Raw genomic sequence first — 26,362 nt, 5'->3', positions numbered from 1 at the left:
GTTACGTGTTGTACGCACTAGTCTCAGCGTTTGTCTTTCAATACAGCAGTTGCCGTGCCACATTCCAGTCCATGAGCCTTAGACATTGTAGAGAACATCTCGATTTGCAAATGTATAAAGTTTAATACAGAGCTCTTTCCTCTCTCTATATCAATTACTTTCTTCACGATTGGCTTTACAAATTCCTCATATTCCACATCATCAGTGACAGGTATTGTAATAAAACTGTAATGTAGAGACTCTTCTTTAGTATACCAACTTTTAGTTGTCCGTACCACTGTGACGGTGTGTCCCTGAGAGTGAAGAGCCTTGATCAGATTGTCCATGTTCAACCAGTGACTACCTTCTAAGTGAAATACTAGAATTTTCCCACCATCGTAGATTCTCCAAGAAACAACCAGTAAAGATATGAGAAGGTATGAGTTTATGCTTCCATTATGGCTTGGCATCTTTCATCTGAATGATAGGTGAAATCAGAAGGCGGGATGAACAGAATGCAAAACAACAACTCTTGTTTTTGTATCAGGTAGACTCTGACTGACTTAAGTCCCCAAATAAGTCTCCCAGTTTCTAACAGACTCACAGACTTAAAAGATAATCTCAAGACACCTCTATAATGCAAAGAGATGGTCTTAGAAGCTGGAAAGTAGGTACATTAATTCACTCTAACAATGATTTGTCTGCTAAGTTAACTGTTACACAAGCCAAACAGTAGTTTTTGCTCATACAAGAGCATTCACAGCTGAATTCTTCAGTGAAGCTTATTCAAGCGGATTATAATTAAACTCTTTCTTGATCTAGTTATGTAATACTGCTTTTCTGAGAATGTAGCCACTGTTAAAAAAATATATATTTTATTTTGTATTTTACCAACCTAGAGTTAATAAAATAGAAAAGTGTAATGTAAGGGTAATATAAAAGGGTAGTGTATATAAAAGGGTAGGTTAATGTCGACTTAAAAAGGTTAAAAAGGTTAATGTCAACTTAAACATAAAAGGTAATGGGTCATATAAAAGGGTAATGGTAAAGTGTACTGTACACTTATTTACAAAGGGGTGGATTAAAAGTTATTTATTAACACTTTATTAACTAGTCTCATGTGGCCAGCCTTCCATAATCCTGTCTCCTTAACTGTGAGAAGCCTGTTTTTCAGATGCAAGAAAGACAGTAACCTGGAGAATTGTATTCCTTGTTATACTTTACTTTGTGAGATATGCCTATAGGGAGGTATCCTCCTTTCAGAATATAAAACAATTGTATGTTAATTTAATCTATAAACAGATACAGCAACATAGAGCCAACAATCCCTCATTCATATACACAAATCAAGAATCATGATGGAACGAGAATCCATTGCAATTATAACTGCTCTCCCACACCCACATGTGAGTAAGTGTCTCTTCTTCTGCACTGACTGTAGTGTCTCTGAAATTATTGTGCTCAGTGCACTTAGTCTCAGTTTAGTCTTATCCGCTGTCGCCTGCATGGTTGGGGACAATGATGTTTGCCCATTTGTAGATGACAGGAATGAAGAGCAGAGCAGAGCCCAGTACTGAGACCAGGAGAAAGGTCCACAGGAACACACGATCCAGAACTTGAGCCACAAACTTCCAGTCCTGCACCACCTGGAGAGAGAGAGAGAGACCAAACATGCCCTTCAGACTCCAACACATGACCTCATTGACACAGGCTGGGAGGGCTTTGCACTCAGAGGTGCAGTTGCATGTGACAATCAGAGGATGGAGACAAATATACAGTATGGAGATGATGAATATATAGAGAGAATTACAGTAAGACTTCAAAAACCTAAATTCAGTACTATAGAATTGATTTTGAATGGTGTTCAAATCATAACAAACAAACACAATATTCTCCCATGCCAACTTTGTCATTGATACTGCAGGGGCAGACTGATTCTCTGTAACTCAATGGGATCTTACCTCTCTGACCTCGTTCTCCTTGACCACATGCATGGTGATGTAGCGGATAGAGTCCAAAGCAGCCTGCAGGTTATTCCTAGAGGAGAGATGAGGGGTGGACTCTGGTGAAGAACCCTTCGTAATGCCCCCTACTACCCCCTCTCTCCCTGCCAGTCCTGCCCACTCTCTCCCTGCCAGTCCTTCCCTGGCCCTGCCTGGGGTAGCATAGCGGTCCACGTGGCTGCGCATACACAGCAGCTTAGGCAGCCTGTGCAGGAAGATACGGCGCACCCAGGGCGCCATGCCTTGGTGGGTGGACGAGGAGCGGTGGTGGATGTTGATGGCGAAGACGGTGATGACGATTGAGAGCGTGACAAAGATCATGGTGAACACCAGGTACTCCCCGATCAGAGGGATGACCTTGGAGGAGGACGGAATGATCTCCTCGATCACGAGAAGGAAGACGGTGAGGGACACCAGCACAGAGGTGCACAGGGAGATCTTCTCCCCGCCGTTGGAGGGCAGGTAGAAGACCAGGATGGTGAGGAAGGAAAGGCCGATACAGGGGATAATGAGGAAGAGGGTGTAGAAGAGCGGCAGTCTACGGATGATAAAGGAGTAGGTGATGAAGGGGAAGTGGCAGGAACCGTCCATCCTCAGACCACGGCTGCCTGTCGCTTTCACTATCTCCCATTCACCATTGTCAAAGTAGTCCCTCTTATCCACATGGAAGTCCTCCAGGAGGATATCAACCTATTGAATGAATAAAAGGTTAGAAAAGATGAAACATCAACAGACATATCTTCCCTTTAACTCCCCAAAGTATAAACAAGAGATTAACACATATCTGATATCAATTAAAGACCGTATGGTCATTAATATACTGTTTCACAATGCTGTGTAGGCTACAACCTGTGAGCCATCATAGGTCCAGGAGCCAAACTTCATGGAGCAGTTCTGCAGGTCAAAGGGGAAGAAGGTGACATCGATGATGCAGGCTGACTTGTAGTTAGCGGGCTGTGTCCAGGTGATGGTGCCATCATACCTGACAACAGCCTTGGTGACAGAGCCCTCAAAACGTCCATCGGCACTGTTAGAGGAACGTGTTAACATCTGTTTATCTTCTACGGGGTTGAATCAGGCGTTTCTTGATGTGTTGGATTAATTGAATTTGTGCTGTTCAAAATATAGTCTATGCTGTGTAGGGTTGCAAAGCTACTGGTAATTTCTCAAAGTTACTGGAATCTTCAGTAATTTTGGTATTTAACCGAAAATCTATGGCAATCTATTGTAACTTTCGTAATTTATACTTGAAAAACATATTTAAAAAAATAATGAATATATAGTATTACTTGATTATAACTGTGTCCATATTGTCCATGAGTTTCTAGTAGATAGACCATACGGTTCAAGAGAAAATAACCTAATTAATTAAAAAAGCATTTAATCAACAAAAGCATTATTTTCAATTAACTCTGCAACATTTCCAACTTTTTACTTTTTTCACAACTGCCACCAGTTTGACGCCAAAACACTGACAACAAACACATACTGACATAGTAAAAAAAATTGAAACCCTCATATTAAACACCAATGGTATTCACTAAGTTGATGGTTTATATTTAGGTTAATGTTCTACAGCTTTGTCATTATATTTTAGAATTTTTTTAAATCATCTTATTGAATTATTTCAGATATTTTATGTGATGAGGCCACTAAGTGTCATGACCTGACCTGAGAGAGAGGGTTTGTTTCTCTATGTGGTTAGGTCAGGGTGTGGGGTGGGCATTCTATGTTTTTGTATTTCTTTGTTTTGGGCCGAGTATGGTTCCTAATCAGGGGCAGCTGTCTATCGTTGTCTCTGATTAGGAATCATACTTAGGCAGCCTGTTCCCCACCTGTGTTTGTGGGTTATTGTTATTTCTGTGTGTGTACACGGCACAGTGCGTTACGTTCTTACTGCGTATCTGTTTATTGTTTTGGTTTTGCTAAATAAAGATGTGGAATTACAGGCACGCTGCGCCTTGGCTCTTTTATGACAGGGAATTTGAGGATTCAGAACGTGACACTAAGGCTGCATTTACACAATTCCGATTGTTTTAATTAATTGATCTTTTGAACAATCAGATCAACTCTGAAAAAGATCTGATGTGAAAAGATCTGATGTGATTGGTCACATCAGAATTGGGCTTCCTGTGTAAAAGCAGCCACATAGGGCCAGAGATGGTTACAGATACCTGTGATAATCTGAAGTACCCAAAAGGGCCACTAGATGTCTTGTAATAGATTACATAAAATCCATGAAAGATACCAAAGTTCTGGTAGTTTACTGTTAAATTTAGAAAGTTTCCAGTATTATACAGTGCTTGATTTGTGATGGAAGTAGTGCAGGAGCTGTATTTTTCCAAGTCAGTCCATTAGAGATTATGTTATAGAGACCTCTGATTATTCACTGTTAATGGATTAAACTCATTTTCCACGACTTCTACATGACCTTTAACCCAATTGTTTGGGGACTATTATTATAGCCTACATGAAAAAGTAACCATTATTGACACTGGAAAGCTGCAGTGTCTGATTCCATGTAGACCTACCGCGTCTTTCTCCTGCTGTCGTACCCTTGATCAAGGCACTTAGCCCCCCAGATAGAGATGGACTGTTAGTCACATGTTGTCAACACTCCATCTGGAGAGCTCCAGGGTGTGCAGGCTTGGCTTTTTCAACATTACAACCAAATACTTTTGTCTTTATAAAATGATTCTCTCATCCAATGAATCAGGGATCAAATGGATAAGGTAGGCTACTTCAAAGCAAATTATCTAACTAGACCTGTTTATATATAAGGCACAGATATTCATGTTTCGAGGGAGATCTATGCACAGCAACTTATTTGTCAATTAGGCTATCCTTAGAATATTTTTACATTATCGCAATTACACGTCTACTGTTTAATAGAGGGGAATCCCAGTTGTTTAACGTTGCAGATAGGCTCTACAGTGCCGGTGGAAAGGCAACAACGAAATGAATGCTTAATTAGCTATAAGTTAGTTAACTAGCGAGATAACTGCTACAAGTTATATTTTGAATTGGTGATATAGTTAGTCTGCCTGTCATTATTGAATACCCGTTGCTAGAATGTCGCGCTCTCTCTCCTCGGGCAACCGCCCACTCTCACTGGCACACACGCAACGCCACAGACATGCACTAAAGTGTCATTCCGATAATGGCTGATATGTCTATTTTTTTTTATTGATTGACCATATTTAAAAGTGTGCTTTTATGAATTACATTAGAAACAATTATTCTACTGATTTCCATGACTTTTCATGACCTTACACACCCTAGTTTGACCATTTGGAGCAGGCATCATGCCATTCAGCCGAGCACATTTTCAATCTGCGCTATCTCGAACAGCCTGTATTGGCACTCAGATTCAGACACTAGCGACAAATACATTTGAACAAAGCAGAATCAGGAAACGAATACCAACTCGCCATTGCTATTCAATGAAGATCCCACCTTCATTCCGCTTTGATTGGATCGGGGTGTGAATCTGGGCCAGCGAAAGGCTACTTTGTTTTTTAAAGAGGAGCTGTACGTTGTGCTAGTACGGTGTTCGGACAGCTACGGCCCAAGGTGTTCGGGACAGCTACGGCCCAAGTCAAGCACTGGTAATATACCCTCCCTTTGCAACCCTAATGTGGAGATTATATTGCACAGAAAGTGTTAGTTCAATATCAGTGCCATGTTTTGTTCTAAACTGTTGGCAGTCATGGGCATGGTACTTACTTGTCATAGAGCACAATGTCTGGGATCCAGATGGAGTCCGAGGGGACTCTGATGTTAGTGATGCCCAGGTAGTCATCAGGGTTCCAGCGTAGCTTCATGTCCAACCATTCCTAAACAGGAGAGAGAGAGAGAGGGATGAGTCATCTCTTTTTACAAGCGGTTCCATTTGACAAGACTGCTGCTGGAGCTCACCATAAATTACTTTTCTCCTCCTGAAAGAAATGTGATTGCGCTACAATATACTGAGTGTACAAAACATTAAGAACACCTGCTCTTTCCATGACATAGACTGACCAGGTGAATCCAGGTGAAAGCTATAATCCCTTGTTGATGTCACTTGTTAAATCCACTTCAATCAGTGTAGATGAAGGGGAGGAGACGGGTTAAAGAAGGATTTTTAAGCCTTGAGACAATTGAGACATGGACTGTGCATATGTGCCATTCATAGGGGAATGGGTAAGACAAAGTATTTAAGTACCTTTGAATGGGGTATGGTAGTAGGCGCAAGGTGCACCGGTTTGTGTCAACAGCTGCAACGCTGCTGGGTTTTTCATGCTCAACAGTATCCCATTTCTATCAAGAATGGTCCACCACCAAAAGGACATCCAGCCAACTTGACACAACTGTGAGAAGCATTGGAGTCAGCATGGGCCAACATCCCTGTGGAATGCTTTCGACGCCTTGTAGAGTCCATGCCCTGACAAATTGAGGCTGTTCTGAGGACAGAAGGGGGGAGGTGTTCTTAATATTTGTACACTCAGTGTGTGTGTAATCATGCAACTGCATATCTGTGATAAGCAGATGCAATTTCTCAGAGTTTTTGCATCGTCACATGGTGGATATAAAAATGTATGGCCAAATAAAGTAGATAGTGGGAGAGAAGCACTGACGTGGACAGAGCCATATCTTCAACCTTATGTTCTCATTCACCGCTGATGAATAGATGTGGCCATGAGTGGTGTAAAGTACTTAAGTAAAAATACTTTAAAGCACTACTTAAGTCTTTTTTGGGGGGTATCTGTACTTTACTTTACTATTTATGTTTTTGACAACTTTTACTTTTACTTCACTATATTCCTAAAGAAAATGATGTACTTTTTACTCCATACATTTTCCCTGACACCCAAAAGTACTCGTTATATGCTTAGCAGGACAGAAAATGGTCCAATTCGCACACTTATCAAGAGAACATCCCTGGTCATCCCTACTGCCTCTGATCTGGCGGACTCACTAAACACAAATGCTTTGTTTGTAAACAATGAGTGTTGGAGTGTGACCCTGGCTATCTGTAAAATAAATTGTGCCGTCTGGTTTGCTTAATACAAGGAATTTTAAATTATTCATACTTTTACTTTCGATACTTAAGTATATTTTAGCAACTACATTTACTTTGATACTTAAGTATATTTAAAACCCAATACTTTTAGACTTTTACTGAAGTAGTATTTTATTGGGTGACTCACTTTTACTTGAGTCTTTTTTCTATTAAGTTATCTTTACTTTTACCCAAGTATGAGTATTTAGTACTTTTTCCACCACTGTGGCCATGTTAGCTATTGCCCTCTGTCCTCTGATTTGCATGGAGTTGTTTGTCATTGTGGCAGACTAGGGAGAGGCTGACCTGCAGACCCTGGTCTGGAGTGATAATTCCCTGGCTGCAGAGAGCCGTCAGAGGATATGAATTAAGCTGCCAAGAGGGCTGGGTGGCAGGGCAGGCTGCCGGGGGGCGGGGTGGCAGTTGCAAAGTGGGTGGCTCGTGTGGGCACAAGAGAAGGTGGAGGAGGGTGGGGAAAATGAAGATGTGAGCTTTTCGTGAAATGCCACCAGAACAAGGGGACATGCAGGGGGAAGGGAGGTTGATTGTTACTCTAAATGCCATGTCGCCTTTGTATGTCTAGCTGACGCTGCTGTAGAGAAGTGGTTCCCAACCTTTTTTGGTTACTGTACTCCCAACTGAATTTTGCTTTGCCTGGAGTACCCCTGAAGTACCCACTTATATGCATGTAACCCTATGGACTTATGAGTCTTTTTAATTACCCCCTCTGGATAGGCCAAGTACCCCCGGGGGTCCTACTACCCCTGGTTAGGAACCACTGCTGTAGAGTCTTGTGAATTATACAATGGGTGGGTCTAATCCTGGACGCTGATTGGTTAAAACCGCATTCCAGTCGGTGTCTATTCCACAAGTTACCACCGGCTAAAGCTATGACGTTGAAATGCCTATTTGCACTGTTCAGTCTCACTGCGCAATCCACTGTCTCATCAGCCCAGCCAGACAATTTATAAACATGACCTCCAATGTAAAAAGCATCTAGATATTATCTCCCATTTCTTTTAGAATAGCAATTGGTTTTCAATAGTGGAGATTTGACATTTGTACCATTGTTTAATTTAGAAATTTGATCTCCAGCTGTCCCATAGTAATGAACGTGTCGGGGTCGGGAGTCGGGACAAGACAGACAAGCAGGCAGCTTTTCTCAGCCAGTAAATTTTTTGGGGGATATATACAAAGAAATGTCATTAGAAACAGGTAAAATAAATGAAGTGCAGTTTGCGGTCTTTCCAGCTTCAGTTTGAAGTGATTGTGTTAGCTGTGTTGTTGGCTAACTCCTCTGAACAACAGTGTTCTGACGAGAGAGCACATTTTCTATGGCAGGTGAAATCGCGCATCATCATTGTTATGGATGTATCCAAATAAATGTCACTAGAAAACAGCTTAAACAAATGCAGCTACTGTTGTTATTCTGTCATAGTTGGGTAACTAGCAAGCAAGAACGTTTCCAGCCAGTATGGCAATAGAACATTTAGAACGAACGACTGGGTCGCGTCCATAGATACAAAACAAAAATACTTAACAACTGGGTCACGTCTCTGAGAACCAAACCGATAGAATGAACGACCAGCCGGCTTGGGTAGCAACATCTAGATATGTGTCAGGACTATATCTTGTGGAACGATGAAATAGTATGAATAAATTCCTCAAAATAACTTTTTAATTAAAATATGCTAATCATTATTTAAATACGTTGGTAACCCGTTGTATAAAGGTGATAATATCCTCGAAGATGGTGATTGGAGGACATATTGGCATGGTTTGCCAGCACTCGACTTCGTCTCGGGCATAACAACAAACGTGCTAATTTATCCTCCAAACACTGGCTTCTCGAGAAATATCACTTAAATATACTATGCCCCCCAAATATGTTTAAAATCTTGCCTGTTTCATCCACACATTGGTTGTCATCAACTGGTTCTTCTCGTCCTGTAATGGAGAGACCATACTGTAAAGGTTTTATCTGTACCTTTGTGTTGTTATACTGTCAGTATGTTTGTAAATGTGTTAAAAAACAGAATGTAAATTAGTCTAAATATATTTATAGTGATATATTCTTTGCAGTGATGTAATGTACTTAAGTAAAAAATACTTTAAACTACTCAAGTAGTTTTTTGGGGTATCTGTACTTTGCTATTTATATTTTTGATTACTTTTACTTTTACTTCACTACATTCCTGAAGAAAATAATGTACTTTTTACTCAATACATTTTCCCTGACACCCAAAAGTAATCATTACATTTTGAATGCTTAGCAGGACAGGAAAATGTTCCAATGCACACACTTAGAAGAAAACATCGCTGGTCATCCCTACTGCCATTGATCTGGCGGCCTCACTAAACACACATTCTTCATTTGTAAGGGATGTCTGAGTGTTGGAGTGTGCCCCTGGCTACTGATAAATAAATAACAAACAAGAAAATGGTTTGCTTAATTTAAGGAATTTAAAATGGTTTATACTTTTACTTTTGATACTTAAGTATATTTTAATCCAAATACTTTTAGACTTTTACTCAAGTAGTATTTTACTGGGTTACTTTCGCTTTTACTTGAGTCATTTTCTATTAAGGTATCTTTACCTTTACTCAAATATGACAATTGAGTACTTTTTCCTCCACTGATTCTTTGCCTTGAAAGTCCAGCTTGGATTGACAAACATCAAAATAATCACCAGGAAGACACAAACCACAATATCCCATAAAAATGATATGTTTCTCACCACATCCACTAGCTGGGAGATGGCCAGCCCAAATCTGACCCGTACGGTGCCGTTGAGGTATTCCACAGGCCTCACCCATTTCTGGTAGTTTCTGAAGAGGTTCTTGAACAGTTTGTCCTCTGTCTTGGCATAGGAGGACAGTTTAGGGATTCCTATAGAGGCAGGGAAACACCACATTTAGCCTGCATCATGTCAGCGACGTGTTAACAGGGGCATTATCCTGGTAACAGCTCATGGCCCATGTTCAGCCCAGCTAAAGCACACTGACAATGATTCATAGTCCCTGGCACCTGACACTTTGTCAATAACCCCATCAATCTCCAGTTTAACATGCAGGAAATCACCCCAGGGCTCTCAGCATCATGGCAATCACATCTCTGGTCCCTGTTCACCCTCAGACCAGGACCAGACATTCACTATCTAGAGAGGAAGAACGCTAACTGTCACTTTGTCATGGCAACATAGTCAATACCTTTTATTCATGATTTGATGTTGTCCACTCCTCATGGAAGGAGACAAAGGTCAAGTGTGTCCTTCCTGTTAGAATTCTCTGCAAACTAGTATGTTTGATCAGATATGTTGGTGTGTATAACAGAGGTGTAATTTTATTTACAGGGAGGACTTTTGAATAATATGTTTTATTGTTTTTTTCCATCAAATTAATCATCCTCTTCTTCCCTGGACGAGACTCCTCTACTACCAATACAGAGTGGTGCTTCATCTCCAGTTCTTCACCATGGAAGTAGGCCTATAAACAATCTAACAGTGATTAAAGGTAAGAGTCACTTGGCTGGGGTTCAGGCAATAAAAGGCTGTCCAAACCTTTAAAAGCTAATGAAGGTTTGGCACAGTATAAACTAAAGATAGCAGCCAGGGTTGCATTTGTGCACCAATTTCCTCCGTAATTGATGACTCACTGTCAGCCGGCTGCATAGACATGGAGAGATTAAATATGACTCCATTGTTCCATGTGTGCGATGCCACCACCAGTGTCAAGTGGGAAGGGTTCAATAGTGTGGGCTGCCGGTCTAGTCAGCCTCCTTCCATCATCCAACACTAATGTGTTTCTTCCTATCAGCTCTGTTCTATTTAGTGTCTCTCGCTCTCTGTAAATCCTCAGTCAGTCATCCCCCCGCTCTGGTCTAATTTAATTTGTCTCAGTGTGTTTTCTCTCTGGATTATGAGGAAGGAAGCCCCAATGAGTTTTACTCTCCATAACTTCATTACAGATGGGTCTGATGATGTGACTGTGGTTGATGGATACCTCATTGTATCAGTGCATCAGCTGGCCTCTGTGGCATGCTGGTATCCATGACAGCCTGGTGGTGTAGGCCCTAGGGGGGTTGATGATGGAGAGAAAGGCTAGAGGATGGAGCTTTAGATAGAGCATTTTATGTGTGAAGGACACAGTGAGGTCTTTGTGCCCTCTAAGGGATAGCTGGGTTTTTAGACAGAGAGAGACCGGAGGTGCACCTTCCATATTAAAGACATCAGCCGTCACTCTAGTCAACATACAACTGCTGACTGGGAGGAAAATCTAGAGTTAGCCTCTGTAAATGCAGAATTAAGCACCAGCAAATCTCAGGATTCAATTATTATATTCAGCACTTTAGTTCAAACGAAGGATGTAAAGTTGCTCTATAACTGCTGGAAACAGCTCTCCAGCGCAGGGAAAATGAAGAAGTATTGATTCAATTCTTGAGGGACACAATGCTCTTAAATCATTCCCCGCGTGCTTATGGGCTTATTTTATGTGCGTTCAATATGGCTGTAAATTTACCTGCGGATGACAGGCCCAATGCGGGGCCGACTACAGTTAACACCTCTGTGTCATCCTCAGGCTCAGGATCAATAGCAGCATTCTTAGACCTCCTCAGTCAATATCACTGTGATTAGCAGATTCATCATCTTTACACTTTCTGTCTCTCAGCACAGCTTCCTGCAGAAAATCTTGCTCCATGTCTGGCTTCTCTGGGAGATTCTGAACACTACCCTTTGTGAAAACCAATATAAATATGATCCAACAATGTGTCATATAACACCTATAGTACAACCATCATCTATTGTATGTCATTACAAGTAGTAGCTTAGCAATGAGCTAAGTAATACTTTTTAAATAAGGTATATATGAAATAAAAATAATTTAAGTGGGTGAAGACAACTCGTGCAAAATCTCTTCTGCAGCTGGCTCTGTTGTCCTTCATTGGACTAACACCAGCAAGTATGCTGAGAACCACGGGACACTATTCATTTAAACTGAGCAAAGACATCTATATCAAATCAGTGGGGAAGAGTCTGCACAACTGGAAAATCCTCACAGAGCAAGGGCATTACATACATGGACTACATTTTAGTTGCTTCCTTAGATTTTTGTAGTGGAGCAACAATTCAGCATGCATTGTCATGATAGAATGAAAAACACAATCTAAAGACCACTTCCCAACCCTTTACAATATCTCTAATCCAGTGTATAGATTGTGTTATAAATGCTCAGTCGTACACTACCGTTCAAAAGTTTGGGGTCACTTAGACATTTCCTTGTTTTTGAAAGAAAAGCACATTTTTTGTCCATTAAAATAACATCGAATTGATCAGAAATTCAGTGTAGACATTGTTAATGTTGTAAATTACTATTGTAGCTGGAAATGGAAGATTTTGGTCACCATAGCAGCACCCACCCGTAGCACACGCTTCAGCAGGTATATCTCACTGGTCATCCCCAAAGCCAATTCCTCCTTTGGCCGCCTTTCCTTCCAGTTCTCTGCTGCCAATGACTGGAACGAACTGAAAAAAATCTCTGAAGCTGGAGACTCATATCTCCCTCACTAGCTTTAAGCACCAGCTGTCAGAGCAGCTCACAGATCACTGCACCTGTACAAAGCCCATCTGTAAACAGCCCATCTATCTACCTACCTCATCCCCATACTCTATTTATTTATTTATCTTGCTCCTTTGCACCCCAGTATCCCTACTTGCACATTAATCTTCTGCACATCTACCATTCCAGTGTTTAATTGCTATATTTATTGCCTTACCTCCCTTATCTTACCTCCATAGGGCCTGTTGTCCGGGCCTCTGGTAGTGTCTATGGGGGTGCCACAGGGTTCAATTCTTGGGGCAACTCTTTTCTCTGTAAACATCAATGATGTCGCTCTTGCTGCTGGTGAGTCTCTGATCCACCTCTACGCAGATGACACCATTCTGTATACTTCTGGCCCTTCTTTGGACACTGTGTTAACAACCCTCCAGACAAGCTTCAATGCCATACAACTCTCCTTCCGTGGCCTCCAACTGCTCTTAAATACAAGTAAAACTAAATGCATGCTCTTCAACCGATCGCTGCCCACACCTGCCTGCCCGTCCAGCATCACTACTCTGGACGGTTCTTTCTTAGAATATGTGGACAACTACAAATACCTAGGTGTCTGGTTAGACTGTAAGCTCTCCTTCCAGACTCGCATCAAACATCTCCAATCCAAAGTTAAATCTAGAATTGGCTTCCTATTTCGCAACAAAGCATCCTTCACTCATGCTGCCAAACATACCCTCGTAAAACTGACCATCCTACCGATCCTCGACTTCGGCGATGTCATTTACAAAATAGCCTCCAATACCTTACTCAATAAACTGGATGCAGTCTATCACAGTGCCATCCGTTTGGTCACCAAAGCCCCATATACCACCCACCACTGCGACCTGTATGGTCTCGTTGGCTGGCACTTGCTTCATACTCGTCGCCAAACCCACTGGCTCCAGGTCATCTACAAGACCCTGCTAGGTAAAGTCTCCCCTTATCTCAGCTCACTGGTCACCATAGCAGCACCCACCTGTAGCACGCGCTCCAGCAGGTATATCTCTCTGGTCACCCCCAAAGCCAATTCCTCCTTTGGCCGTCTCTCCTTCCAGTTCTCCGCTGCCAAATACTGGAACGAACTACAAAAATCTCTGAAACTGGAAACACTTATCACCCTCACTAGCTTTAAGCAGCAGCTGTCAGAGCAGCTCACAGATCACTGCACCTGTACATAGCCCATCTATAATTTAGCCCAAACAACTACCTCTTCCCCTACTGTATTTATTTATTTTGCACCCCATTATTTCTATTCTACTTTGCACTTTCTTCCACTACAAATCTACCATTCCGGTGTTTTACTTGCTATATTGTATTTACTTTGCCACCATGGCCTTTTTTGCCTTTACCTCCCTTATCTCACGTCATTTGCTCACATTGTATATAGACTTATTTTTCTACTGTTTTATTGACTGTATGTTTGTTTTACTCCATGTGTAACTCTGTGTTGTTGTATGTGTAGAACTGCTTTGCTTTATCTTGGCCTGGTCGCAGTTGTAAATGAGAACTTGTTCTCAACTAGCCTACCTGGTTAAATAAAGGTGAAATAAAATAAATAAAAATGTTTAATGGAATATCTACATAGGCGTTCTAAATGATCATTAGAAAATCCTTTTGCAATTATGTTAGCACAGCTGAAAACTGTTGTTCTGATTAAAGAAGCAATAAAACTGTCCTTTAGACTAGTTGAGTATCTGGAGCATCAGTATTTGTGGGTTCAGTTACCGGCTCAAAATGACCAGAAACAAAGACCTTTCTTCTGCTGGCCTTCTAGGCAGAGTTGCAAAGAAAAAGCCATATCTCAGACTGGCCAATAAAAAGAAAAGGTTAAGATGGGCAAAAGAACACAGACACTGGACAGAGGAACTCTGCCTAGAAGACCAGCATCCCGGAGTTGCCTCTTCACTGTTGACTTTGAGATTGGTGTTTTGCGGGTACTATTTAATGAAGCTGGCAGTTGAGGACTTGTGAGGCATCTGTTTCTCAAACTAGACACTCTAATGTACTTGTCCTCTTGCTCAGTTGTGCACCAGGGCCTCCCACTCCTCTTTCTATTCTGGTTAGAGACAGTTTGCGCTGTTCTGTGAAGGGAGTAGTACACAGCGTTGTACAAGATCTTCAGTTTCTTGGCAATTTCTCGCATGGAATAGCCTTCATTTCTCAGAACAAGAATAGACTGACGAGTTTCAGAAGAAAGTTATTTGTTTCTGTCCAATTTGAGCCTATAATCGAACCCACAAATGCTGATGCTCCAGATACTCAACTTGTCTAAAGAAGGCCAGTTGTATTGCTTCTTTAATCAGAACAACAGTTTTCAGTTGTGCTAACATAATTGCAAAAGGGTTTTCTAATGATCAATTAGCCTTTTATTAAAATAATAAACTTGGATTAGCTAACACAACGGGCCATTGGAACACAGGAGGGATGGTTGCTGATAATGGGCCTCTGTACGCCATTGTAGATATTCCATTAAAATAGTCATTTACAACATTAACAATGTCTACACTGTACTTTTGATCAATTTTATGTTATTTTAATGTACAAAACAATTGCTTTTATTTAAAAATCAAGGACATTTCTAAGTGACCCCAAACTTTTGAACGGTAGTGTATCTACAATTAATGTTACCTGATTGTGTGGCCAGTGAGGCATTAGGCCAATCTATCTCTCCAGAGGATCCATGGCTGTGTACTATACTGATGAAAGATGTGAATATTTTATGAGTCATCTCGAAAATGTGGGGTTTACAAAAACACCCAAAGAGATGACAGATTAAAATCTGTGACCGTATACATCTCCTAACCCTCTTCTGCAGTCCACACAGCCCATGTTATTTAACCCAGTCCGCTAACGAAGGACAGAATTTCAGAAGAGGAGCTCCATTCCATTTTTCCATTTTAGTTATTTAGCAGACGCTCACGCTCTTATCCAAAACAAATTACAGTCAGCGTCAGTCAGTGCGAGAATCAATCCTGTTTCTGCACAGGCTGGTTGGCATGGAGGAGGCAGCCGTGGGGAGCTATCTGGCTTGGCCAGCTTATATTTCTGACATTGACTGGACAGAGTTATTAGAACTCTGAGGTTCTTTCCCCAAGTGGTTAATAGAGCTATTTCTTCCCTTGTTCAGCTCATCACCTCTCCCAGCTGAACAGAAGGTCACCAACCACAGGAAATTACTGCACTAAACCAGACAGGTCTGCGTACCGTATATACTGAATGAACTGAGAGCAGGAAACCAAATCACTCACTTTCATAACAAACGTTGGCAAAGTCTCTGAGACCATACACTTTGATTAGAAATCTACTTAAAAGGTAAATTAGGTCTGGATATATTGAGTGGTCATACTGACATTACTCAGCCCATCTGTTAATGACCATCCCTCATCAGTTCCTCTTTTAATTTAATATTAGTCTCAACTGGCGTTGCCTCTTCACTATCTCCCAACCTCAGATTTTCCATCTGCCCTGCCGCTCATCTCCTAATCATCCTGTTCCCAGTAGATGATCCTAGTTGTGCAGAGTGGGTATCTCTCAGTCTGATAACATCTTTGATGGTCCATCATTCTGAGTGTCTTCCATGTCCTCCGCGGTGGTACTGTAGGGAGAACTTACCCAGAGAGTGACACAGGTGGCAGCAGCAGTATGACAGCAGCAGGATTAGAGTAGTGGACGCTGGCCCAACTCTCAGCATGATATCAGAGGGGGCTCCAGATCCACACAGCCAGGGAGCAGTCCCTCAGGCAGCCATGACTACAACACAACTGGAGTCTAGAAAAACACAGCAAGAGAATAACGTCACTGTGCACAAACAGATGAAGTTATGGGATATGTATACATCCGTTTAGATACCTTACATGTACACACAAACATGAATACAGGGGTGCATTGCATACACATAGAAACTCATTTGCACATTTGCAAACACACACATTTCATCTTACACATTTCACAAATACACACATGCACAACAGTGTACATGCGAACACATTACACTCACCTGCTTGGATGTAGTGAACACACACAAACCTATTCACATGTGATCACAAACAGACATACTGTGCATATCAGACCTGCATCCTCTATTCCTATCATCCACTCAACACACAATCTATCCTGAACGCAGCGTGAGAGTCCAGACAGAGTGTGTCGACAGACAGACAAGCAGCGCTGCTCTCTAGTATTCCTCCATTCCATGCAGCCCTGCCTCAGCTCAGACAGACGATGCTTCAGTCTCTTGCTGCTGCCTCTAAATGAACGGTAGCACGCTCTCTCCTCTCTCTCCTCCTTTTCCTCCTCCTCAACCTCCTCCAGAAAGCCAGCCCCCCTCTCTCTCCTCTCTCTCCCAGAAGAGTCTGACCACTAATTACTACCAGGTATCTTCCCCAGCAGCACACTGCCTGTAGCCTATCCACAGCCAAGTGTCTACACTGCAAGCCCTGCCCTAGCAGCTCTACCTACATAGATCCAGCACACTGATGTTGTTCTCTCTCGTTCTCTCCCCACAGACAGTGGCTAGCAGCGAGTCTGCCTCCGCCGTACGTCTAAGGTAACTTCAGACTGTTGCTCCAGGTTTAATGGCAGGGTTAATAGGGGTGGAGGAGCATGTGTGTATCTGTATGTGTGTGTTGAGAGCTTCTCTAATAAACAGCATCCATACCCCTGATACTACACAACTCCATCATGTCTATGATGCATTGTCTCACGTCAGATAGCGGGACAGCCGTCTGCACTGATGGGTTGAGGGACGAGCGTTGTGTAGGAGTGACGCTATCTGGTGTGAGACACGGGTCTATGATAACGACGCCTTGTGAGAGTGACAGCAAAAAAATCTCTTCTGCCTAGCCCATGGGTCATGGTGTGTGTGGAGAAGTGGTAATACTGTATGGTGCAGCCAGCCTCCCACTCTTTCCCTCTTCTCTCCTCCTCCTCCCCTCTCCCCCTCTGTTGGGAGACATGATGATGGCGACTTGTCTATTACTAAGCTCTGTCTCCCTCTCCCATTAGACTGAGCTTTCTATAGAAACACTGTAACCACATTAGCCTGCCACATATTCTCCTTTGTCCACATCTCTTTCTCTATGTATGTCTCGGTCTTGTCTTATTATTCATTTGTGTGTCTAAGTTCATATTTTCATGTTGGCATAACAAACCTTTGGAAAAAATTGGCTAACTCTTTGTTTGAATTAATATTGCTTTTATTCAAGCTTGGTTTGTTTTTATTGAATAAAAGGTCAAATAATGTCATCTACATCTTTGCTAGGCTCAAAGATAGCACCCAGACCGCAGACTGCATCAAATGAAGTTCAAAACCAAATCAGTATTTAAAAAACACATCTTGGCATACACCTAGGTGTACAGTATTAATATCCCCAGAGTCTATTCACATGTCATATACTACTGTATAGCACTACAGTATATCAGTACTGTACAGCATTACTGTATAGCACAACTATAAGGCACTACTGTATAGCACTACAGTATAGCACTACTGTATAGCACTACAGTATAGCCCTACTATATAGCACTAAAGTATAGCACTACAGTATAGCCCTACTATATACCACTACAGTATAGCCCTACTATATAGTACTACTGTATAGCCCTACTATATAGCACTACTGTATAGCCTTACTGTACAGCACTACTATATAGCCCTACTATATAGCCCTACTATATAGCACTACTATATAGCACTACAGTATAGCACTACTGTACAGCATTACTGTATAGCACAACTATAAGGCACTACTGTATAGCACTACTGTATACCACTACAGTATAGCCCTACTATATACCACTACAGTATAGCCCTACTATATACCACTACAGTATAGCCCTACTATATAGCACTACTGTATAGCCCTACTATATAGCACTAAAGTATAGCACTACAGTATAGCCCTACTATATACCACTACAGTATAGCCCTACTATATAGCCCTACTGTACAGCACTACTATATAGCCCTACTATATAGCCCTACTATATAGCACTACAGTATAGCACTACTGTACAGCATTACTGTATAGCACAACTATAAGGCACTACTGTATAGCACTACTGTATACCACTACAGTATAGCCCTACTATATACCACTACTGTATAGCCCTACTATATAGCACTAGAGTATAGCACTACAGTATAGCCCTACTATATAGCCCTACTATATAGCCCTACTATATAGCACTACAGTATAGCACTACAGTATAGTGCTACAGTATAGCACTACAGTATAGCCCTACTGTATAGCCCTACTATATAGCCCTACTATATAGCCCTACTATATAGCACTACAGTATAGCACTACAGTATAGTGCTACAGTATAGCACTACAGTACAGCATTACTGTATAGCACAACTATAAGGCGCTACTGTATAGTACTACAGTATAGCACTACTGTATAGCACTACTGTAAGGCACTACTATATAGCACTACTGTATACCACTACAGTATAGCCCTACCATATAGCACTACAGTATAGCACTACTGTATAGCACTACTGTAAGGCACTACTATATAGCACTACTATATAGCACTACTGTATAGCACTACAGTGTAGCACTACTGTAAGGCACTACAGTATATAGCACTACTATATAGCACTACTGTATAGCCCTACTATATACCACTACAGTATAGCCCTACTATATAGTACCACAGTATAGCCCTACTATATAGCCCTACTGTATAGCCCTACTATATAGCACTACAGTATAGCACTACAGTATACTACAGTATCACGGTGTCCTCTCTGTTCAGCAGACTGTACACAGGGTCCTGTTTTTCTTTCTCCTTCTTTGTTTTGGTCACTTTGGCATAGGTGGCAGTTTCACCCTGCTGTTCTGGTCTTTTCACTGAGGGGAGAGGTTGCTAGATTTAGTCAAACATGCTGGATACTCTATGTAGAGAAAGTTAACTGAGTGTTCTGAGAATGAAGTGTCTGTGGGAAACCAAATCACTACAGTTAAATGTATCTTTATATAAATATAGCTACCTCAGTGCACTGTAGTTTGAGTTGTGTGGGACTTGAGTTTTGTTACGAGTCTTTGCTCACGTTGCCTTCCTCTGTCTGCAGGCCTGTTGGTCTCTGTGTGTATGTGGCTAAACATTCATCAACCTGTGCAGTATGTGGTTACGTGTGATGTTCAGGGCTGCCTCTACGTCAGTATAACAAACAACAGATAAAAATAGGCATGATATGAACCTACCTTTGTATCAATCAGACAGTACATTTTACATATTCTATTCTACTTGTTTCTTTTTTAGTACCCACCTCTAGTTATTACACTGTACAGTGCCTCATCTCCTGTAGGATCAGTTGGAGAGCTACAGAAACAGAAAATGAACTTCAAACTCATAAATGTAAATATGTAATTAGAGAAATATCAACAATAAGCCTCATCCATGTCCCTGATACTGAAGGAAAAGAGCCGGATTGCAAACGAAGAGAAACTTACATTACACCAGCTGCGACTAGAACATCCAGCATATGAAAATCAAAGACAGAAAACATACAGTATAACTTAGTACTTAAACAACTTAAGAAAATGAACAATACGTGATGCAAAATATGCAATGTAAAAATATGAATTGATATACTGTACCCGGTACAGCTGAGATTAGACTGTATGTTTGATCCGTGTCCTGATTCTCACTAAGGGAAGAGTCAAAATATTTGTATTTCCTGTCTCAACAATGTGGACATTGATAAATCAAGTAGTATTTTGTTTTAATTTGGCAGGTTTGCTATACCGTGGTTGATGGTCAATGCTTATCACTGTAACAGAAAGCAACAGTAAGGAATGACTTAAGCCATTGTGTTACAATACATAGACACTTCGTTTAACATCAAGCATTTGTTCACTTTCCCCCACCATGTCATATAGCTAGACATGGTGATTGTAAGGCCGGGATTCAATCATATCCGCGTTAGTTTTGCGTTATAGCTTGATTGACATTTAAAGGGGATTTCCGATTGAGCCGTCATTTGCAGCGTTTCATGAATACGAACTGCTAGTGGACTAATCTACAGTTACAATATAGAAACAAATATCTTGCTAAACTTGACTGTTTACAGATTAGTTTATCAAAATTCAAAATTACACATTGCTTGTTTGACATTTAAAGGGAATTTCAGATTGAGCCGTCATCTGCAGTATTTTGTGAATGCGATCTCCGCAAATGGCAGTGAAAATGCCTTTTAAAGCTGAATTTTCTGCGGTTTTCGGTGTTAAGAATTGATTACTGTCTTAAACGAAACAGAAACAGTCAACTTCACTTACTTTGTTTCAGAATCCCCCAGTACCTCCACAGTAACAGCAGTAAAGACAGCATCAGAAACAGGAGGACCAAGGCTGCCAGTCCTGCTCCCCCTTGTCCTCCCACATTCTTTAGTCCCTCTGTGAAGAACATTGATATAATAGATTCTGGTATACAGTACACGCTGGTTTTTAACTTGTTGCTGAGTCGGAGTATGTAGCCTTTCTTTACAAAGCAATATATTGACTGACAATGTGTCTAAATGACAAATATTCAAGCTGCACTGCAACAAATTGACAAATATACAGTTTGGATAACAATCTTATCATTACCAACATACATTATACACAAATATTGACAGAATCTTACCTTTCCATTCTCCATCGACATGAAAGACTATTAAATTCTCCCCTGTTGACTTCAAGTGACTGTGTACAGGTGTATCTCTGGTGTACACACAGCTGTAGTTGCCTGAGTCTTCTCTTGTAACATCCTTCATGGTGAAAATAGCGTCATTTTCACCTTTCTCCAGCTCTGCAATTCTTATCCCAACTCCATTCTTGCAAAGGTAAAAATGTAACTTGTCCTCAGGTCCTCTGATGCCAGTAGTGCTACATTTAAAATATACTTTTTCCCCTTCAGTCACATTAGATGGTCCAAAGATCTTTGCTGGGTAGATCTCTGCATAAAAACAAATGCCAATAAGGGGTGAACTTAAGTAGAAGTTAGGATTACCCCTAAATGTAAGTGTGTTTATTATTAAGAAGGTCATTTGAGTTTTAAAGGTATAGAACATTGCTATAATAGATTCTGGTATACAGTACACGCTGGTTTTTAACTTGTTGCTGAGTCGGAGTATGTAGCCTTTCTTTACAAAGCAATATATTGACTGACAATGTGTCTAAATGACAAATATTCAAGCTGCACTGCAACAAATTGACAAATATACAGTTTGGATAACAATCTTATCATTACCAACATACATTATACACAAATATTGACAGAATCTTACCTTTCCATCCTCCATCGACATGAAAGACGATTAAATTCTCCCCTGTTGACTTCAAGTGACTGGGTACAGGTTTATCTCTGGTGTACACACAGCTGTAGTTGCCTGAGTCTTCTCTTGTAACATTCTTCATGGTGAAAATAGCGTCATTTTCACCTTTCTCCAGCTCTGCAAATCTTATCCCAACTCCATTCTTGCAAAGGTAAAAATGTAACTTGTCCTCAGGTCCTCTGATGCCAGTAGTGCTACATTTAAAATAGACTTTTTCCCCTTCAGTCACATTAGATGGTCCAAAGATCTTTGCTGGGTAGATCTCTGCATAAAAACAAATGGCAATAAGGGGTGAACTTAAGTGGAAGTTAGGATTTCCCCTAAATTTAAGTGTGTTTATTATTAAGAAGGTCATTTGTGTTTTAAAGGTATAGAACATTGATATAATATATTCTGGTGTACAGTACACGCTGGTTTTGAACTTGTTGCTGAGTCGGAGTATGTAGCCTTTCATTACAAAGCAATATATTGACTGACAATGTGTCTAAATGACGAATATTCAAACTGCACTGCAACAAATTGACAAATATACAGTTTGGATAACAATCTTATCATTACCAACATACATTATACACAAATATTGACAGAATCTTACCTTTCCATCCTCCATCGACATGAAAGACTATTAAATTCTCCCCTGTTGACTTCAAGTGACTGGGTACAGGTTTATCTCTGGTGTACACACAGCTGTAGTTGCCTGAGTCTTCTCTTGTAACATTCTTCATGGTGAAAATAGCGTCATTTTCACCTTTCTCCAGAACCTTCATTTTCATCCCAACTCCATTCTTGCAAAGGTAAAAATGTAACTTGTCCTCAGGTCCTCTGATGCCAGTAGTGCTACATTTAAAATTGACTTTTTCCCCTTCAGTCACATTAGATGGTCCAAAGATCTTTGCTGGGTAGATCTCTGCATAAAAACAAATGCCAATAAGGGGTGAACTTAAGTGGAAGTTAGGATTTCCCCTAAATGTGTGTTTATTATTAAGAAAGTCATTTGTGTTTTAAAGGTATAGAACATTGATATAATAGATTCTGGTGTACAGTACACGCTGGTGTTTAACTTGTTGCTGAGTCGGAGTATGTAGCCTTTCTTTACAAAGCAATATATTGGCTGACAATGTGTCTGAATGACAAATATTCAAACTGCACTGCAACAAATTGACAAATATACAGTTTGGATAACAATCTTATCATTACCAACATACATTATACACAAATATTGACAGAATCTTACCTTTCCATCCTCCATCGACATGAAAGACGAGTAAATTCTCCCCAGTTGACTTCAAGTGACTGGGTACAGGTTTATCTCTGGTGTACACACAGCTGTAGTTGCCTGAGTCTTCTCTTGTAACATTCTTCATGGTGAAAATAGCATCATTTTCACCTTTCTCCAGAACCTTCATTTTCATCCCAACTCCATTCTTGCAAAGGTAAAAATGTAACTTGTCCTCAGGTCCTCTGATGCCAGTAGTGCTACATTTAAAATTGACTTTTTCCCCTTCAGTCACATTAGATGGTCCAAAGATCTTTGCTGGGTAGATCTCTGCATAAAAACAAATGCCAATAAGGGGTGAACTTAAGTGGAAGTTAGGATTTCCCCTAAATTTAAGTGTGTTTATTATTAAGAAGGTCATTTGTGTTTTAAAGGTAAATACTGTATTTTATACATTGACGTAATTAAATATTGATGAAACACTAATCAATAATCACTACAAAAAAATATACAGAAATCCTTTACTTTTGTCTTCAGATTCTGTACCCTCACATTTGACAAGGATGGATGCTGTGGCTGCATGGAAAAATGTATACACTTAGGGAAAGTATTTTGTTCAGGAAATGAACATCAATATTTCTCTGAAAATGTTTGTATTACTTGAACAGTAGAAAATACTCACCGATCACAAGCCAGAGGAGTCCCAATGCTGCCATGATGTTGGCTGAGACTTCAGTGGTGTGGAGTGATGGATTCAGAGAAATGCATTGTTGATGTACTGTACCTTACCTATTCAGACTAATGATGGTCACCACACATTGTACAAATCAAAACCCGGAACATTGGTCTGTTTGGCGAGCTTTCTCAAATACTTTGGACATATTTAGGCATACTGTCATAACAAAGCCATTTCGTCATTACAGTGTCACACCCTTATGTTGCAGAGGAGAAGTGGCTGGGTACATAAGCTATCAGTTAAAATCATCAGCAACATGTAGAACTTTATATCAAATTTCTTTATTTATTAAATATCACATTTTCATTAACATTTACAGGTGTTCCTTACAAAACTACTAGTGGACTAATCTGCAGTTACAATATATAAACATATCTTGCTAAACTTGACTACAGATTGGTTTATAATATTTCAAAATTCTTCATTCCAAAAGGTATACCAATTTGGCAAATTAAGGGATTCAATACAGTTGACTGTGACTGCAAACATTTGGTACTGTCACGATCGTTTTGAAAGACGGACCAAGGCGTAGCGTGAGTTGAGTTCCACATCTTTAATATACAGTGAAACTTCCACAAAACAATAACCAAACAACGAAATAGGACTTAACCGGTGCAACAAGTACATACACAAAAACAATATCCCACAAAGCAGGTGGGAACAGGGACACCTTATGATCCCCAATTAGAGACAACCAACATCAGCTGCCTCTAATTGGGAACCATACTAAGAGCACCAACATAGAAATGAAAAGACTAGAACACCCCCTAGTCACACCCTGACCTACAACACCATAGAGAACCCAGAGGGCTCTGGGTATGTTGGTATCTTTTAAGATTTTATGTAATCTATTACAAGACATCTAGTGGCTCTTTTGGGTACTTCAGATTATCACAGGTGTCTGTAATAATCACTGGCCTGCTGTGTGGCTTTATCGTATATAAAATATTTGAACAAATTTAATAAGATGTAAAGAAATTCATGACAAAGCTGTAAAACAATATCCTAAATATAAACCATCAACTTAGTGAATACCATTGTTTTTTTCTTCTTCATTAATTAGCCTATTTTCTCTTGAACCGTATGGTCTATCTACTAGAAACTCATGGACAATATGGACACAGATATAATACATTTGTATTATATATGATTTTATTGCTAAAGTTACGATAGATTGCCATAGATGTTCTGTTAATTACCAAAATTACTGAAGATTCCTGTAACCTGTAACGGCCGTTGTCAGATTGAGACCAAGTTGCAGCGGAAGATGTGTTCATATTAAGGATTTTAATAAACGAATGAACACTATACAAAAAGAAAACACGACAAGGAATGACAGCCAAACAGTCCTGTCAGGATTAACAAACCTAGACAGAAAACATTCACCCACAAACCCCAAAGGAAAAACAGGCTGCCTATGTATGACTCTCAATCAGCAACAACGATCTACACCTGTTCCTGATTGAGAGCCATACACGGCCGAAACAAAGAAAACCACCAACATAGAAAAAGAAACACCCTGGCCTAACCAAAAATAGAGAACAAAAAACCCTCTCTATGGCCAGGGCGTTACATAACCTTGGAAAATTACCAGTAGCTTTGCAACCCTAATTGGATTACATTGATCATTTGCATGTTCAACTCCAACTCCAACCTTGTCCGAGCTTCTTGTGATTCCAGTAGTGCTACATTTCAAATCTACATTCCCTCCTTCAGTCACATTAGATGGTCCAAAGAGCTTTGCGGGGTAGATCTCTGCATAATACAAAAGGGGCGAACCCTAAATTTGACTTAATTGAAAGTAAAAATTTGCCCCTAACTGTGTGTTGATTTAGTATTAAGAATGTAATTTGTGGTTTAATAGTATATACTGTATTTTAGCGTCTGAAGAACAAATACTCAACCACACAACAAACGGACAAATACTGAATGTGCACAGCAATCCACTCACCATTATTTCTAATCATTACAAACATACACAAACATTAACAAAAGCTTACTTTCTTCCCCATAGACCTGGATCTCCCCTGTTGACTTCACTTGATCCAGTAGAAGTGTATCTCTCGTGTACACACAGCTGTAGTTGCCTGAGTCTTCTCTTGTGAAATGGTGAAAATGGTGTCATCTTCACCTTTCTCCACAGGAGTCATTCTTTTACTTAATTCTCCGTACTGACCAATGATTAAAAGGTGAACCAACCATAAATGTATATGTTGTGCCCTTGTCCTGAGAGGATAGGGGTGGCAGGTAGCCTAGAGCTTAGAGTGTTGGATTAGTAACCTCAAGGTCGAATCCCCGAGCCAAAAAAGTCCAAATATTTTGTTATTCCCCTGAGCAAGGCAGTTAACCCACTGTTCCTAGGCCGTCATTGAAAATAAGAATTTGTTATTAACTGACTTGCCTAGTTAAATAAAGGTAAAATAAATGACAAAATATTAGTTCAACATGTAGCTACAGTAAATGTAGTATGTTAATA

The 26,362-nt window shown here is 40.4% G+C and overlaps 1 protein-coding gene across 4 annotated transcripts; it reads right to left on the bottom strand.

Moving 5' to 3' along the window:
- Positions 1-405: 405 nt before the first annotated feature.
- Positions 406-26,095, bottom strand: LOC106587223 (neuronal acetylcholine receptor subunit alpha-5). Of its 4 annotated transcripts, XM_045708492.1 has the most exons (12): positions 23,833-23,987; positions 23,676-23,726; positions 23,169-23,480; positions 22,530-22,841; positions 21,887-22,198; positions 21,244-21,555; positions 20,898-21,014; positions 20,368-20,392; positions 20,220-20,269; positions 20,073-20,088; positions 19,889-19,941; positions 16,330-19,469 (listed from the first exon to the last, which is right to left on the bottom strand). In XM_045708492.1, the coding sequence occupies exons 1-12, from the start codon at positions 23,864-23,866 to the stop codon at positions 19,345-19,347; spliced, it is 1,719 nt and encodes a 572-aa protein (XP_045564448.1). In that variant the 5' UTR covers positions 23,867-23,987; the 3' UTR covers positions 16,330-19,344. The 4 variants fall into 4 exon arrangements, with proteins under 4 accessions (XP_014030870.1, XP_014030871.1, XP_045564449.1 ...); XM_014175395.2 differs by lacking the exons at positions 19,889-19,941; positions 20,073-20,088; positions 20,220-20,269; ... (6 more) ...; positions 23,676-23,726; positions 23,833-23,987 and adding exons at positions 406-1,625; positions 1,941-2,672; positions 2,832-3,009; ... (2 more) ...; positions 9,762-9,913; positions 19,610-19,863 and having other exon boundaries at positions 16,225-16,380; positions 16,610-19,469; XM_014175396.2 differs by lacking the exons at positions 19,889-19,941; positions 20,073-20,088; positions 20,220-20,269; ... (6 more) ...; positions 23,676-23,726; positions 23,833-23,987 and adding exons at positions 406-1,625; positions 1,941-2,672; positions 2,832-3,009; ... (2 more) ...; positions 9,762-9,913; positions 25,887-26,095 and having other exon boundaries at positions 16,225-16,380.
- Between the last annotated feature and the right edge of the window lie 267 nt (positions 26,096-26,362).

This window comes from Salmo salar, chromosome ssa26 (assembly GCF_905237065.1).
Source record: "Salmo salar chromosome ssa26, Ssal_v3.1, whole genome shotgun sequence".
In the NCBI taxonomy this organism is placed as follows: Eukaryota; Metazoa; Chordata; class Actinopteri; order Salmoniformes; family Salmonidae; genus Salmo; species Salmo salar.
This window is presented reverse-complemented; position numbering and strand designations above follow the sequence as displayed.

What these genes read in the sequence shown, in the direction of transcription:
- LOC106587223 (XM_045708492.1), bottom strand. Translation starts at nt 23,866, where the DNA reads ATGGCAGCATTGGGACTCCTCTGGCTTGTGATCG. An exon ending in TGTCGATGGAGGATGGAAAG is followed by an intron (nt 22,199 to 22,529) that starts GTAAGATTCTGT and finishes GTTTTTATGCAG; the next exon opens with AGATCTACCCAGCAAAGATC. An exon ending in GTACAGTGTAATAACTAGAG is followed by an intron (nt 19,470 to 19,888) that starts GTGGGTACTAAA and finishes CTCTCCCCTCAG; the next exon opens with TGAAAAGACCAGAACAGCAG.